Below are 13,514 nucleotides of genomic sequence, written 5' to 3'. Positions count from 1 at the left end.
CTCTTTCAGCTTCATAAATTAAATGTTACAGAGAAACGTTGGCATCAGAATAATCGACAAAAATTTGATCAAAAGTGTGACCTGTAATATTCCAGATATGTTCAGTGGTGATCATCTTGTCCAGCAAACATGTCCATGCTATTACTGTGAACATTTACGAAACAAGCTACATTTTGGTCATGTCTGCTGATAAAAAAAAAACCACACCTACAATTGTGGGAAATATGGAGGCTTTGTTTCCTTAATATCTGAAAGAAACTCAACTTAAAAAGTTGATGAGCATGACCCCGTTGTGACCCCAACATTTTACGAGTGTCAATCGAACTAGGGTGATGTCGGCGGTGCAGTGTTCACAGCTTCAAAGCTCTAGCTTAAACAAAAACTGAGATAAGGTCAACGTTACATTTTTTATGAATCGAACATGACCCTGCTGTGACCCCAACATTTGACGAGGGTCAATCAAATCGGGGTCAAATCGGAAGATAATTAAACACCAGAAGTCTGCAAATGTTCAAAGGTCTAGCTTCAAAATCATCCCAGATAATCTTAACGTTAAGTTTTTTGATCGGACATACGGACGGACACTGCACACAGTGTGTGGACTAAGAGCATAGCGCTATGAACTGGCCCTTACTTTACGTTGGTGAACAAAGCTCTCTCTCTCTCTCTCTCTCTCTCTCTCTCTCTCTCTCTATTTCTCTCTCTGTCTCTCTCTCTCTCTCTCTCTCTCTCTCTATTTCTCTCCTGCGTGCGTCTGTGTTTGCGTGTGTGAGCGAGTGTAGGTCAAGTGTTAACTTACATCGCTCATGTTTTCCAGCACCTCCTGCAGACAGCGTCTCGTTGTGTCGGGCAGGACAATGGCCTGGTGGAGGGCTGGCTGTGTGACCAGGTCACCCAGAACAGAGCGCCTCACAACATCTCTGGCTTGCTTCAGGTACGCAGCGGCCTTCTTTAGTTCTTCTTGAACTGCAAGGGGGTCGTCTTCTGTCTGAGGTATGATTGCCGCCATCATTATCCCACGCTCGCGATGTATGACGATCAGGTCAACAAAGTCCTCCTTCAGGTTCAACGGCTCTGCTTTGACGCTGTTCGTGTTCCTGGCGGCTGCACCAGTATAGATGCTTTGGGTATCAGCACCATATACACCAAGTTTAGCTTGAGTCAGAATTACCATAATTTCTGTTTCCCTTGCGGCCTTGTCCTTTATCTGATTCATGCAGTGGTGGACATTTTTCAGCACTCTGTCTATGCGGACAGTGTCCCTGACCTCTATACTCTCATCTATGTCTATTTGTTGCTGTGTTTTCAGTACCTGGATTCTCTCACTTTCTCCGGTATATGCCATTCTCTCATGCACAGTGTCCATGTGAGCCGGGGGGATTATGTATGATTCGCTCTCAAGGTGAGGGAACCAGGCGTTGAGAAACTCTCTCTGGAATCCAAGACATGATGATGTACTGTCTGCTCACTTCTAGTATCATTCACAACCTACGTCAACTATGAAGACAGTGAAAATACAGACACCAAATAGGGACGTATGTCTGGTTGGTGGTTCATACAATATTTGCCTAGAACACAGCAGATAATTGTTGCTCTATGATGTAAATTCAAAATGAAAAACAAAAACAAGGAAAACAACAACAACAACAACAACAACAACAACAACAACAACAACAACAACAACAACAACAACAACAACAACACAAAAAGAGTAAAACTAATGATAATGCACCTTATTCATTTGAAACATAACTTCAAGTCTTAAAATATGAGGTTTCCGTGGGTGGTTTTTTTTCTGAGATGAATTTACCTCATGGTCTGACAACCTTAACACTTGGTCCTCTGATTCCTGTGATCTTGCCATCAAGGGCGGGGCAGGAGAGGCAGCCTGGTTCCCCGGTGACCCAGAGGTACTGCACGGCGGAGCACATTCCACAGCCGGTCCCTGTGTGATGTGCATGATAGAACCGTCACTTCTGTCATAGCACTGTTCATAATTATATGTAAAGATCATGATATTACCGTCATTTCTGTCCTAGCACTGTTCATATATGTAATGATCAGGATATTACTGTCATTTCTGTCCTAGCACTGTTCATATATGTAATGATCAGGATATTACTGTCATTTCTGTCCTAGCACTGTTCATATATGTAATGATCAGGATATTACTGTCATTTCTGTCCTAGCACTGTTCATATAATTATGTACTATGCATGATATTACCGTCACGTCTGTCATAGCGATGTTCATATGTGTGGTTTGCATAATATTACAGTCACTTCTGTTACAGCGCTGTTCATAATTATGAGTTGTGTGCATGATATGACCGTCACTTCTGTCACAGCGCTGTTCATAATTATGAATGGTATGCATGATATGACCGTCACTTCTGTCATAGCGATGTTCATAATTATGAGTGGTGTGCATGATATGACCGTCATTTCTGTCATAGCGATGTTCATAATTATGAGTTGTATGCATGATATGACCGTCACTTCTGTCACAGCGCTGTTCATAATTATGAGTTGTGTGCATGATATTACCGTCACTTCTGTCACAGCGCTGTTCATAATTATGAGTTGTATGCATGATATTACCGTCACTTCTTTCACAGCGCTGTTCATAATTATGAGTTGTATGCATGATACGACCGTCACTTCTGTCACAGCGCTGTTCATAGTTATGAGTTGTGTGCATGATATGACCGTCACTTCTGTCATAGCGCTGTTCATAATTATGAGTGGTATGCATGATATGACCGTCACTTCTGTCATAGCGCTGTTCATAATTATGAGTGGTTTGCATGATATGACCGTCACTTCTGTCATAGCGTTGTTTTAGATAGTGTGACTCACCATATTGTCATGCAATAGTATGTGAACGTGTTTCCTCACATGGTACATAGAAAAAATGTTCAAACATTATTTCATTTTCCTGTGCGTTTGTGGGCCAAAACGCCCATGTACACCCATGGTTTTGCACGAAGAGGATTGTATGTGCTTGGCCGTATGTTGCGTCGGCCATATAATTATACTCTACTCTGTGTCGTGGGATGCATGCTGGGTATTTTCATGTTTCTATAATTCACCGACATGGATTTCAGGCTCTTTACCATTTTTACCTGGTTTTGTGCCACAAAATGGGGGAGGGGGGTGGGGGGCAAGCAGGTATGCAAATAAAGTGACCCGGGAGATCGGAACATCTCTTCTCTTTATCAAGCAGGTGGCGGGGTCCCAAACACTCAACCATCAACTTGGCTGTTGCGATCGTCATCAATGAGGAATGTTCAGTCTATTTGCATTTATCGACACTGAAACGGACAATGCATGTATACGACCCCCAACACATTGACAGATTAGATTGGCCGTGTAGGAGCTGAGGGGGAGGGGAGGGGAGGGGGACAGGAGAGACAGAGACAGAGATAGACAGACAGAGATAGACAGACAGAGCTAGACAGACAGAGCTAGACAGACAGAGATAGACAGACAGAGATAGACAGACATAAATAGACAGATAGAGATAGACAGACATACGGATAGACAGAGATAGACAGACAGAGACAGACAGACAGAGATAGACAGACAGAGATAGACAGACAGAGATAGACAGACAGAGATAGACAGACAGAGATAGACAGACAGAGATAGACAGATAGAGATAGACAGACATACGGATAGACAGACAGAGATAGACAGACAGAGATAGACAGATAGAGATAGACAGACAGAGATAGACAGACAGAGGTAGACAGACAGAGATAGACAGATAGAGATAGACAGACAGAGATAGACAGACATACGGATAGACAGACAGAGATAGACAGACAGAGATAGACAGACAGAGATAGACAGACAGAGATAGACAGACAGAGATAGACAGACAGAGATAGACAGACAGAGATAGACAGACAGAGATAGACAGACAGAGATAGACAGACAGAGATAGACAGACATACGGATAGACAGACAGAGATAGACAGACAGAGATAGACAGACAGAGATAGACAGACAGAGATAGACAGATAGAGATAGACAGACATACGGATAGACAGACAGAGATAGACAGACAGAGATAGACAGATAGAGATAGACAGACAGAGATAGACAGACAGAGATAGACAGACAGAGATAGACAGATAGAGACAGACAGACAGAGACATACAGACATACAGACAGACAGAGATAGACAGACAGAGATAGACAGACAGAGATAGACAGACAGAGATAGACAGACAGAGATAGACAGACAGAGATAGACAGACAGAGATAGACAGACAGAGATAGACAGACAGAGATAGACAGACATATATAGACAGACAGAGATAGACAGACAGAGATAGACAGACATACAGGCAGATATAGACAGACAGAAATAGACAGACAGAGCTAGATAGACAGAGATAGACAGACAGAGATAGACAGACAGAGATAGACAGACAGAGATAGACAGACAGAGATAGACAGACAGAGATAGACAGACAGAGATAGACAGACAGAGATAGACAGACAGAGATAGACAGACAGAGATAGACAGACATATAGACAGACAGAGATAGACAGACAGAGATAGACAGACAGAGATAGACAGACAGAGATAGACAGACAGAGATAGACAGACAGAGATAGACAGACAGAGATAGACAGACAGAGATAGACAGACAGAGATAGACAGACATATAGACAGACGGAGATAGACAGACAGAGATAGACAGACAGAGATAGACAGACAGAGATAGACAGACAGAGACAGACAGACAGAGATAGACAGACAGATAGACAGACAGAGATAGACAGACAGAGATAGACAGACAGAGATAGACAGACAGAGATAGACAGACAGAGATAGACAGACAGAGATAGACAGACAGAGATAGACAGACAGAGATAGACAGACAGAGATAGACAGACAGAGATAGACAGACAGAGATAGACAGACAGAGATAGACAGACAGAGATAGACAGACATATAGACAGACAGAGATAGACAGACAGAGATAGACAGACAGAGATAGACAGACAGAGATAGACAGACAGAGATAGACAGACAGAGATAGACAGACAGAGATAGACAGACATATATAGACAGGCAGAGATAGACAGACATATATACAGGCAGAGATAGACAGACAGAGATAGACAGACAGAGATAGACAGACAGAGATAGACAGACAGAGATAGACAGACAGAGATAGACAGACATACGGATAGACAGACAGAGATAGACAGACAGAGATAGACAGACAGAGATAGACAGACAGAGATAGACAGACAGAGATAGACAGACAGAGATAGACAGACAGAGACAGACAGACAGAGATAGACAGACAGAGATAGACAGACAGAGATAGACAGACAGAGATAGACAGACAGAGATAGACAGAGATACGGATAGACAGACAGAGATAGACAGACAGAGATAGACAGACAGAGATAGACAGACAGAGATAGACAGACAGAGATAGACAGACAGAGATAGACAGACAGAGATAGACAGACAGAGATAGACAGATAGACAGACAAAGATAGACAGACAGAGATAGACAGACAGAGATAGACAGACATAGATAGACAGACATAGATAGACAGACAGAGATAGACAGACAGAGATAGACAGACAGAGATAGACAGACAGAGATAGACAGACAGAGATAGACAGACAGAGATAGACAGACAGAGATAGACAGACAGAGATAGACAGACAGAGATAGACAGATAGACAGACAGAGATAGACAGACAGAGATAGACAGACAGAGATAGACAGACAGAGATAGACAGACAGAGACAGACAGATATAGACAGACAGAGATAGACAGACAGAGATAGACAGACAGATAGACAGACAGAGATAGACAGACAGAGAAAGACAGACACAGATAGACATACAGAGATAGACAGACAGATAGACAGACAGAGATAGACAGACAAATAGACAGACAGAGATAGACAGACAGAGATAGACAGACATATAGACAGACAGAGATAGACAGACAGAGATAGACAGACATAGATAGACAGACAGATAGACAGACAGAGATAGACAGACAGAGATAGACAGACAGAGATAGACAGACAGAGATAGACAGACATAGATAGACAGAATAGACAGACAGAATAGACAGACAGAGATAGACAGACATAGATAGACAGACAGAGATAGACAGACATAGATAGACAGATAGAGATAGACAGACATACGGATAGACAGACAGAGATAGACAGACAGAGATAGACAGACAGAGATAGACAGACAGAGATAGACAGACAGAGATAGACAGACAGAGATAGACAGACAGAGATAGACAGACAGAGATAGACAGACAGAGATAGACAGACAGAGACAGACAGAGATAGACAGACAGAGACAGACAGAGATAGACAGACAGATAGACAGACAGAGATAGACAGACAGAGATAGACAGACAGAGATAGACAGACAGAGATAGACAGACAGATAGACAGACAGAGATAGACAGACAGATAGACAGACAGAGATAGACAGACAGAGATAGACAGACATATAGACAGACAGAGATAGACAGACAGAGATAGACAGACAGAGATAGACAGACAGATAGACAGACAGAGATAGACAGACAGAGATAGACAGACAGAGATAGACAGACAGAGATAGACAGACAGATAGACAGACAGAGATAGACAGACAGAGATAGACAGACAGAGATAGACAGACAGAGATAGACAGACATATAGACAGACAGAGATAGACAGACAGAGATAGACAGACAGATAGACAGACAGAGATAGACAGACAGATAGACAGACAGAGATAGACAGACAGAGATAGACAGACATATAGACAGACGGAGATAGACAGAGATAGACAGACAGAGATGGGTTGGTTGGCTGGTTATTGTTTGTTGTTTAATGTGCCTACAACTTGTGGCGATAAAATTGTAGACGGTTCTAAAAACCGCATGTCTTGTAACACTTCTTTTGTCAAATCTTGTTAAAAGTCTTAATCTCCTTTAAACATTTAAATCTGTGAAAGTATTCATTCTTATTCATTCTTTCCCGTTTTACAACGTACTTTTGGGGGCTTACTGATTTGTGTAAGGGAAGGAACTGTGCTTGTTCTTGACAAATGGAATGTCAGGATTACTTTCCCTTTGATTGTCAGGAAGTCAGGGATCGGTGTTTTAGAACTCTCAGGAATGTTGTGTCTTAGGAAATTTAGAAAGGAATTAGTGACAAAAGATTATTTGAAGTATGTGAATGGTATTTGTTTTAATTTTAATGAGTTTTTAGGCTTAGCTGTTTTATTTTTAAAGTAGTCAGTTATAATTATTTAAAGCACTTTTTGGTTTCATAAGTACTTTTTCATTGGCAACATAAGATAGTCATAGAATGCAAAGAATCATTTGGTCATCTTGAATAATGGAGAAGATTATTCATTGAAAGAAACTGAAGTGGCATGATCAAATAGGTATTGTATTATGAAGATATAGTTGTAAAAGATGTATTTTAAGAATTAGATGATAACAAATATAGTTTTTGTATTTGTTTTAGATTTTGGTTTGAAGATAAACATTTTTGCATTTTAGAAGTAAACCGAAGATCTCTTTTCATTTAGTAATTTTAGTGAATAAAATTTGGAACACCAAACATACTTTTCTGTTGCATTGTGTGGATCGTGAAAATAGTTAAACGTAAAAGGTTACCTCACCCATACCCTCGGACACATTTGCTGACACATTTACTATAGCAGATTTACAAACAATTGGAGAGAGAGAGAGAGAGAGAGAGAGAGAGAGAGAGAGAGAGAGAGAGAGAGAGAGAGAGAGAGAGAGAGAGAGAAAGAGAGAGAGAGAGAGAAAGAGAGAGAGAGAGAGAAAGAGAGAAAGAGAGAGAGAGAGAGAGAGTCTGCCCTGTTCAGTGTCCCCTGTTGTCGTGAGAATGTATGTGATGTATACACTGTTCAGAGAGAGAGAGAGAGAGAGAGAGAGAGAGAGAGAGAGAGAGAGAGAGAGAGAGAGAGAGAGAGAGAGAGAGAGAGAGAGAGAGAGAGAGAGAGAGAGAGAGAGAGAGAGAGAGAGAGAGAGAGTACACCGCTACCCAAGACGTACCAGATCAACGGCGCGATTCGTACAGCCCTGAGCAGCACAGTTGGTACAGCGGGTACAGTTCGCACGGCAGTCACACCCCCCTTGCCTGATGCACCGTGATTCCCTGCTGCACTGGCAGCACGTCTGCAACGTACAATGCGGGTGTCCCCTGTTGTCGTGAGAATGTACGTGCTGTATGTCTGCCCTGTTCAGTGTCCCCTGTTGTCATGAGAATGTACGTGATGTATGTCTGCCCTGTTCAGTGTCCCCTGTTGTGGTGAGAATGTACGTGCTGTATGTCTTCACTGTTCAGTGTCCTCTGTTGTCGTGAGAATGTACGTGCTGTATGTCTACACTGTTCAGTGTCCTCTGTTGTCTTGGGAATGTACGTGCTGTATGTCTTCACTGTTCCGTGTCCCCTGTTGTCGTGAGAATGTACGTGCTGTATGTCTACACTGTTCAGTGTCCTCTGTTGTCGTGAGAATGTACGTGATGTATGTCTACACTGTTCAGTGTCCTCTGTTGTCGTGAGAATGTACGTGCTGTATGTCTACACTGTTCAGTGTCCCCTGTTGTCGTGAGAATGTACGTGATGTATGTCTGCACTGTTCAGTGTCGGATTGGATTGGATTGGATAAGATTTACAGTCCAGTGAGGTTACCCTCATGGAAATTCGGGCTGCTTTCTCCCCGGGGAAAGCGAGCTGCCATACATACGGCGCTACCCATATTTTTTTTTTCCTGCTTCCTGAGACTTAATGCCGTGTGAGATGGAATTTTTTTTTAACTTTATTCCAAGTCCCACGGGTATTTGATGGACATTTTTATCTATGCCTATACAATTTTGCCAGGAAAGACCCTTTTGTCAATCGTGGGATCTTTAACGTGCACACCCCAATGTAGTGTACACGAAGGGACCTCGGTTTTTCGTCTCATCCGAAAGACTAGCACTTGAACCCACCACCTAGGTTAGGAAAGGGGGGAGAAAATTGCGGCCTGACCCAGGCCTGAACACGCAACCTCTCGCTTCCGAGCGCAAGTGCGTTACCACTCGGCCACCCAGTCCCCAGTTGTCGTGAGAATGTACGTGCTGTATGTCTACACTGTTCATTGTCCTCTGTTGTCGTGAGAATGTACGTGCTGTATGTCTACACTGTCCAGTGTCCCCTGTTGTCGTGAGACGTGATGTATGTTTACACCGTTCAGTGTCCCCTGTTGTCGTGAGAATGTACGTGCTGTATGTCTACACTGTCCAGTGTCCCCTGTTGTCGTGAGAATGTACGTGATGTATGTCTACACTGTTCAGTGTCCCCTGTTGTCGTGAGAATGTACGTGATGTATGTCTGCCCTGTCCAGTGTCCCCTGTTGTCATGAGAATGTATGTGATGTATACACTGTTCAGTGTCCTCTGTTGTCGTGAGAATGTATGTGATGTATACACTGTTCAGTGTCCCCTGTTGTCGTGAGAATGTATGTGATGTATACACTGTTCAGTGTCCTCTGTTGTCGTGAGAATGTACGTGACTGTATGTCTACACTGTTCAGTGTCCCCTGTTGTCGTGAGAATGTACGTGATGTATGATTGTCTGCCCTGTTCAGTGTCCCCTGTTGTCGTGAGAATGTACGTGATGTATGTCTACACTGTTCCGTGTCCCCTGTTGTCGTGAGAATGTACGTGATGTATGTCTACACTGTTCAGTGTCCCCTGTTGTCGTGAGAATGTACGTGCTGTATGTCTACACTGTTCAGTGTCCCCTGTTGTCGTGAGAATGTACGTGCTGTATGTCTACACTGTTCAGTGTCCCCTGTTGTCGTGAGAATGTACGTGACTGTATGTCTACACTGTTCAGTGTCCCCTGTTGTCGTGAGAATGTACGTGCTGTATGTCTACACTGTTCAGTGTCCCCTGTTGTCGTGAGAATGTACGTAATGTATGTCTACACTGTTCAGTGTCCCCTGTTGTCGTGAGAACGTACGTGCTGTATATGTACACTGTTTAGTGTCCCCTGTTGTCGTAAGAATGTACGTGCTGTATGTCTACACTGTTCAGTGTCCCCTGTTGTCGTGAGAATGTACGTGATGTATGTCTACACTGTTCAGTGTCCTCTGTTGTCGTGAGCATGTACGTGATGTATGTCTACACTGTTCAGTGTCCCCTGTTGTCGTGAGAATGTACGTGCTGTATGTCTACACTGTTCAGTGTCCCCTGTTGTCGTGAGAATGTACGTGCTCAATGTCTACCTACACTGTTCAGTGTCCCCTGTTGTCGTGAGAATGTACGTGCTCTATGTCTACCTACACTGTTCAGTGTCACCTGTTGTCGTGAGAATGTACGTGCTGTATGTCTACACTGTTCAGTGTCCCCTGTTGTCGTGAGAATGTACGTGCTGTATGTCTACACTGTTCAGTGTCCCCTGTTGTCGTGAGAATGTACGTGCTGTATGTCTACACTGTTTAGTGTCCCCTGTTGTCGTAAGACTGAATGTACGTGCTGTATGTCTACACTGTTCAGTGTCCCCTGTTGTCGTGAGAACGTACGTGCTGTATATGTACACTGTTTAGTGTCCCCTGTTGTCGTGAGAATGTACGTGCTGTATGTCTACACTGTTCAGTGTCCCCTGTTGTCGTGAGAATGTACGTGCTGTATGTCTACACTGTTCAGTGTCCCCTGTTGTCGTGAGAATGTACGTGCTCTATGTCTACTTTGTTCAGTGTCCCCTGTTGCGGTATGTCTACACTGTTCAGTGTCCCCTGTTGTCGTGAGAATGTACGTGCTCTATGTCTACACTGTTCAGTGTCCTCTGTTGTCGTGAGAATGTACGTGCTGTATGTCTACACTGTTCAGTGTCCCCTGTTGTAGTGAGAATGTACGTGCTGTATGTCTACACTGTTCAGTGTCCCCTGTTGTCGTGAGAATGTACGTGATGTATGTCTACACTGTTCAGTGTCCCCTGTTGTCGTGAGAATGTACGTGCTGTATGTCTACACTGTTCAGTGTCCCCTGTTGTCGTGAGAATGTACGTGATGTATGTCTACACTGTTCAGTGTCCCCTGTTGTCGTGAGAATGTACGTGCTCTATGTCTACTTTGTTCAGTGTCCCCTGTTGTCGTGAGAACGTACGTGCTGTATATGTACACTGTTTAGTGTCCCCTGTTGTCGTGAGAATGTACGCGATGTATGTCTACACTGCTCAGTGTCCCCTGTTGTCGTGAGAATGTACGTGCTGTATGTCTACACTGTTCAGTGACCCCTTGTTGTCTTGAGAATGTACGTGCTCTATGTCTACACTGTTCAGTGTCCCCTGTTGTCGTGAGAATGTACGTGCTGTATGTCTACACTGTTCAGTGTCCCCTGTTGTCGTGAGAATGTACGTGCTGTATGTCTACACTGTTCAGTCCGGTCTATGTAAACTACAACACATACGTCCAAACTGCATTGCATTCAGTATCATTTGCATTTTTGTGTTGATCCTCGGGGAGCATAGTTATCGCATTTTGTTGCATTATTATCAACCGCGGCCTTACAGTTTTATCAACCACGCCCTTCAGCAGTAGGCAATAACGATGAAACAAACGACAGTGTGGTCCCCTCGGACCAACACAAACGCTAGTCTGCCAACAAGCCACCAAACATCTTACTTGACAATGGACAACACAATGCTATTAACAATACAATGCTATGGGCAACAAAATGTTATGGACAATACAATACAATAGACTACACAATATTATGGACAATACAATGATAGTTATGCATGGGCAATACAATGTTCCCGTCGCGATATAACCTTCGTGGTTGAAAACGACGTTAAACACCAAATAAAGAAAGAAAGAATACAATGTTTTGGACAATACAATGATAGGTATGCATGGACAATACAATGCAATGGACAATAACAAAAATAAATATCTAATTTGGACAGTACAATGCGGCCAGTAAAATATAATTTGGACAGTACAATATAATTTGGACGATACAATATAATTTGGACAGTACAATATAATGTGGAAAATATAATATAATTTGGACAGTATAATATAATGTGGACAATACAATACAATTGATCGACAAAACAAAACAATGGTAAACACTATGGACAATACAAGACGGTGACAGCGGCCTACCTGGCGTGGTGTCTTCGGAATGGCCCCGCTACCTGACTGCTGGCTCGCCATTGTTCTCGTCTTGCCTCACCTGAAACAGTAACACCACGTTACAAAATTAATCTGACAAAAAACTAAGGATATCAATTAAAACAAATTGACGAAAATTCAGACAGAAAAAGTTTGAATGAAATGACGAGAAGGAATTGTTCAGTTGGAGAATAAAACGTGTCGCAATGCTTTGCGTTGGTTGTTGGTTGTTGGTTGTTGTTGTTGTTGTTGTTGTTGTTGTTGTTGTTGTTGTTGTTGTTGTTGTTGTTGTATACTCGTACATTAGAGCGTTCGGAACTTTTCAGTCGCAAAAATAGTACCGACACTGAGCTCTGAGCTGTAACGATCCCAAGAGAAGAGCTATGAACACTTTACACACAGCCTGTAACACGTCTCTAGGCATGTACAGACACACACTGAGCTCTGACAGCAATGGCCGCACAAAGAGACAGACAGTTAAAGGGATAAAACCTCAGAAGAAAAAAAGAGCCTCAGATCGCTCCCAACAGGCCGCGTTACAAACACTGTACGGAGCGGGGGGACAGCACTCCCTTCAGACAATCAAGATGTCTGATACACTGTCGTAAAATAGGCACACACTGAGTTGTCTGTGTGGGCTACCTTCCACAGAGTGACTTCCCCTGTTTGTCTGTGTGGGCTACCTTCCACAGAGTGACTTCCCCTGTTTGTCTTTGTGGGCTACCTTCCACAGAGTGACTTCCCCTGTTTGTGTGTGTGGGCTACCTTCCACGGAGTGACTTCCCCTGTTTGTCTTTGTGGGCTACCTTCCACGGAGTGACTTCCCCTGTTTGTCTTTGTGGGCTACCTTCCACGGAGTGACGTCCCCTGTTTGTGTTTGTGGGATACCTTCCACGGAGTGACTTTCCCTGTTTGTGTTTGTGGGCTACCTTCCACGGAGTGACTTTCCCTGGTTGTGTTTGTGACTTGGCCATCTTGACGCCAGGCGGCGTTTTGGACACAATTATTGTGTGTTTCCAACTCCAAAGAAAAGTAGCGGTCTGAAGCACATTCACTCACTTTAATCTAAGCACATACGTGTGGTGCGTTTTCGAGCCGTGTGCGTCTAGATTCTTCAGATTCGTCAACTTTGCCTGCAATTCCTCCAACAAGTCAGATCAATCCTACCCCTTTAAACGAGGGTACATGATACGTGCACCCTAGTCCTCGTGACGTCTCGCACCAACACACGTCCGGGTCGCGAGCGCTATCTGGTTATGGTGCTGCTGTAAATGAGGGGTTGGTGGTTGGGGGGGGGGGAGTGTTCTGAGGAAGG

At 43.4% G+C, this 13,514-nt stretch overlaps 1 protein-coding gene across 2 annotated transcripts; it reads right to left on the bottom strand.

Moving 5' to 3' along the window:
* Window positions 1-765: 765 nt before the first annotated feature.
* Window positions 766-12,551, bottom strand: LOC138956418 (uncharacterized). Of its 2 annotated transcripts, XM_070327780.1 has the most exons (4): window positions 12,191-12,551; window positions 8,088-8,210; window positions 1,811-1,945; window positions 766-1,432 (listed from the first exon to the last, which is right to left on the bottom strand). In XM_070327780.1, exons 1-4 carry the CDS (start codon window positions 12,239-12,241, stop codon window positions 791-793), a joined length of 951 nt encoding a protein of 316 aa, XP_070183881.1. In that variant the 5' UTR covers window positions 12,242-12,551; the 3' UTR covers window positions 766-790. The 2 variants fall into 2 exon arrangements, with proteins under 2 accessions (XP_070183881.1, XP_070183882.1); XM_070327781.1 differs by lacking the exon at window positions 8,088-8,210 and having other exon boundaries at window positions 12,191-12,550.
* Window positions 12,552-13,514: the final 963 nt, after the last annotated feature.

The sequence above is a fragment of the Littorina saxatilis genome, unplaced genomic scaffold, assembly GCF_037325665.1.
Source record: "Littorina saxatilis isolate snail1 unplaced genomic scaffold, US_GU_Lsax_2.0 scaffold_1120, whole genome shotgun sequence".
NCBI lineage: Eukaryota > Metazoa > Mollusca > Gastropoda > Littorinimorpha > Littorinidae > Littorina > Littorina saxatilis.
Note: the sequence above shows the minus strand (reverse complement) of the source record. Positions and strands in the feature narration are given on the sequence as shown.

Bases quoted from the DNA above. Each gene is read 5' to 3' on its own strand.
- LOC138956418 (XM_070327780.1), bottom strand. From the start codon at position 12,241: ATGGCGAGCCAGCAGTCAGGTAGCGGGGCCATTCCGAAGACACCACGC. The intron at 8,211-12,190 runs GTAGGCCGCTGT...TGTACGTTGCAG, and splicing joins TTCCGAAGACACCACGCCAG to ACGTGCTGCCAGTGCAGCAG. The intron at 1,433-1,810 runs GTAAATTCATCT...CTTGGATTCCAG, and splicing joins TAAGGTTGTCAGACCATGAG to AGAGAGTTTCTCAACGCCTG.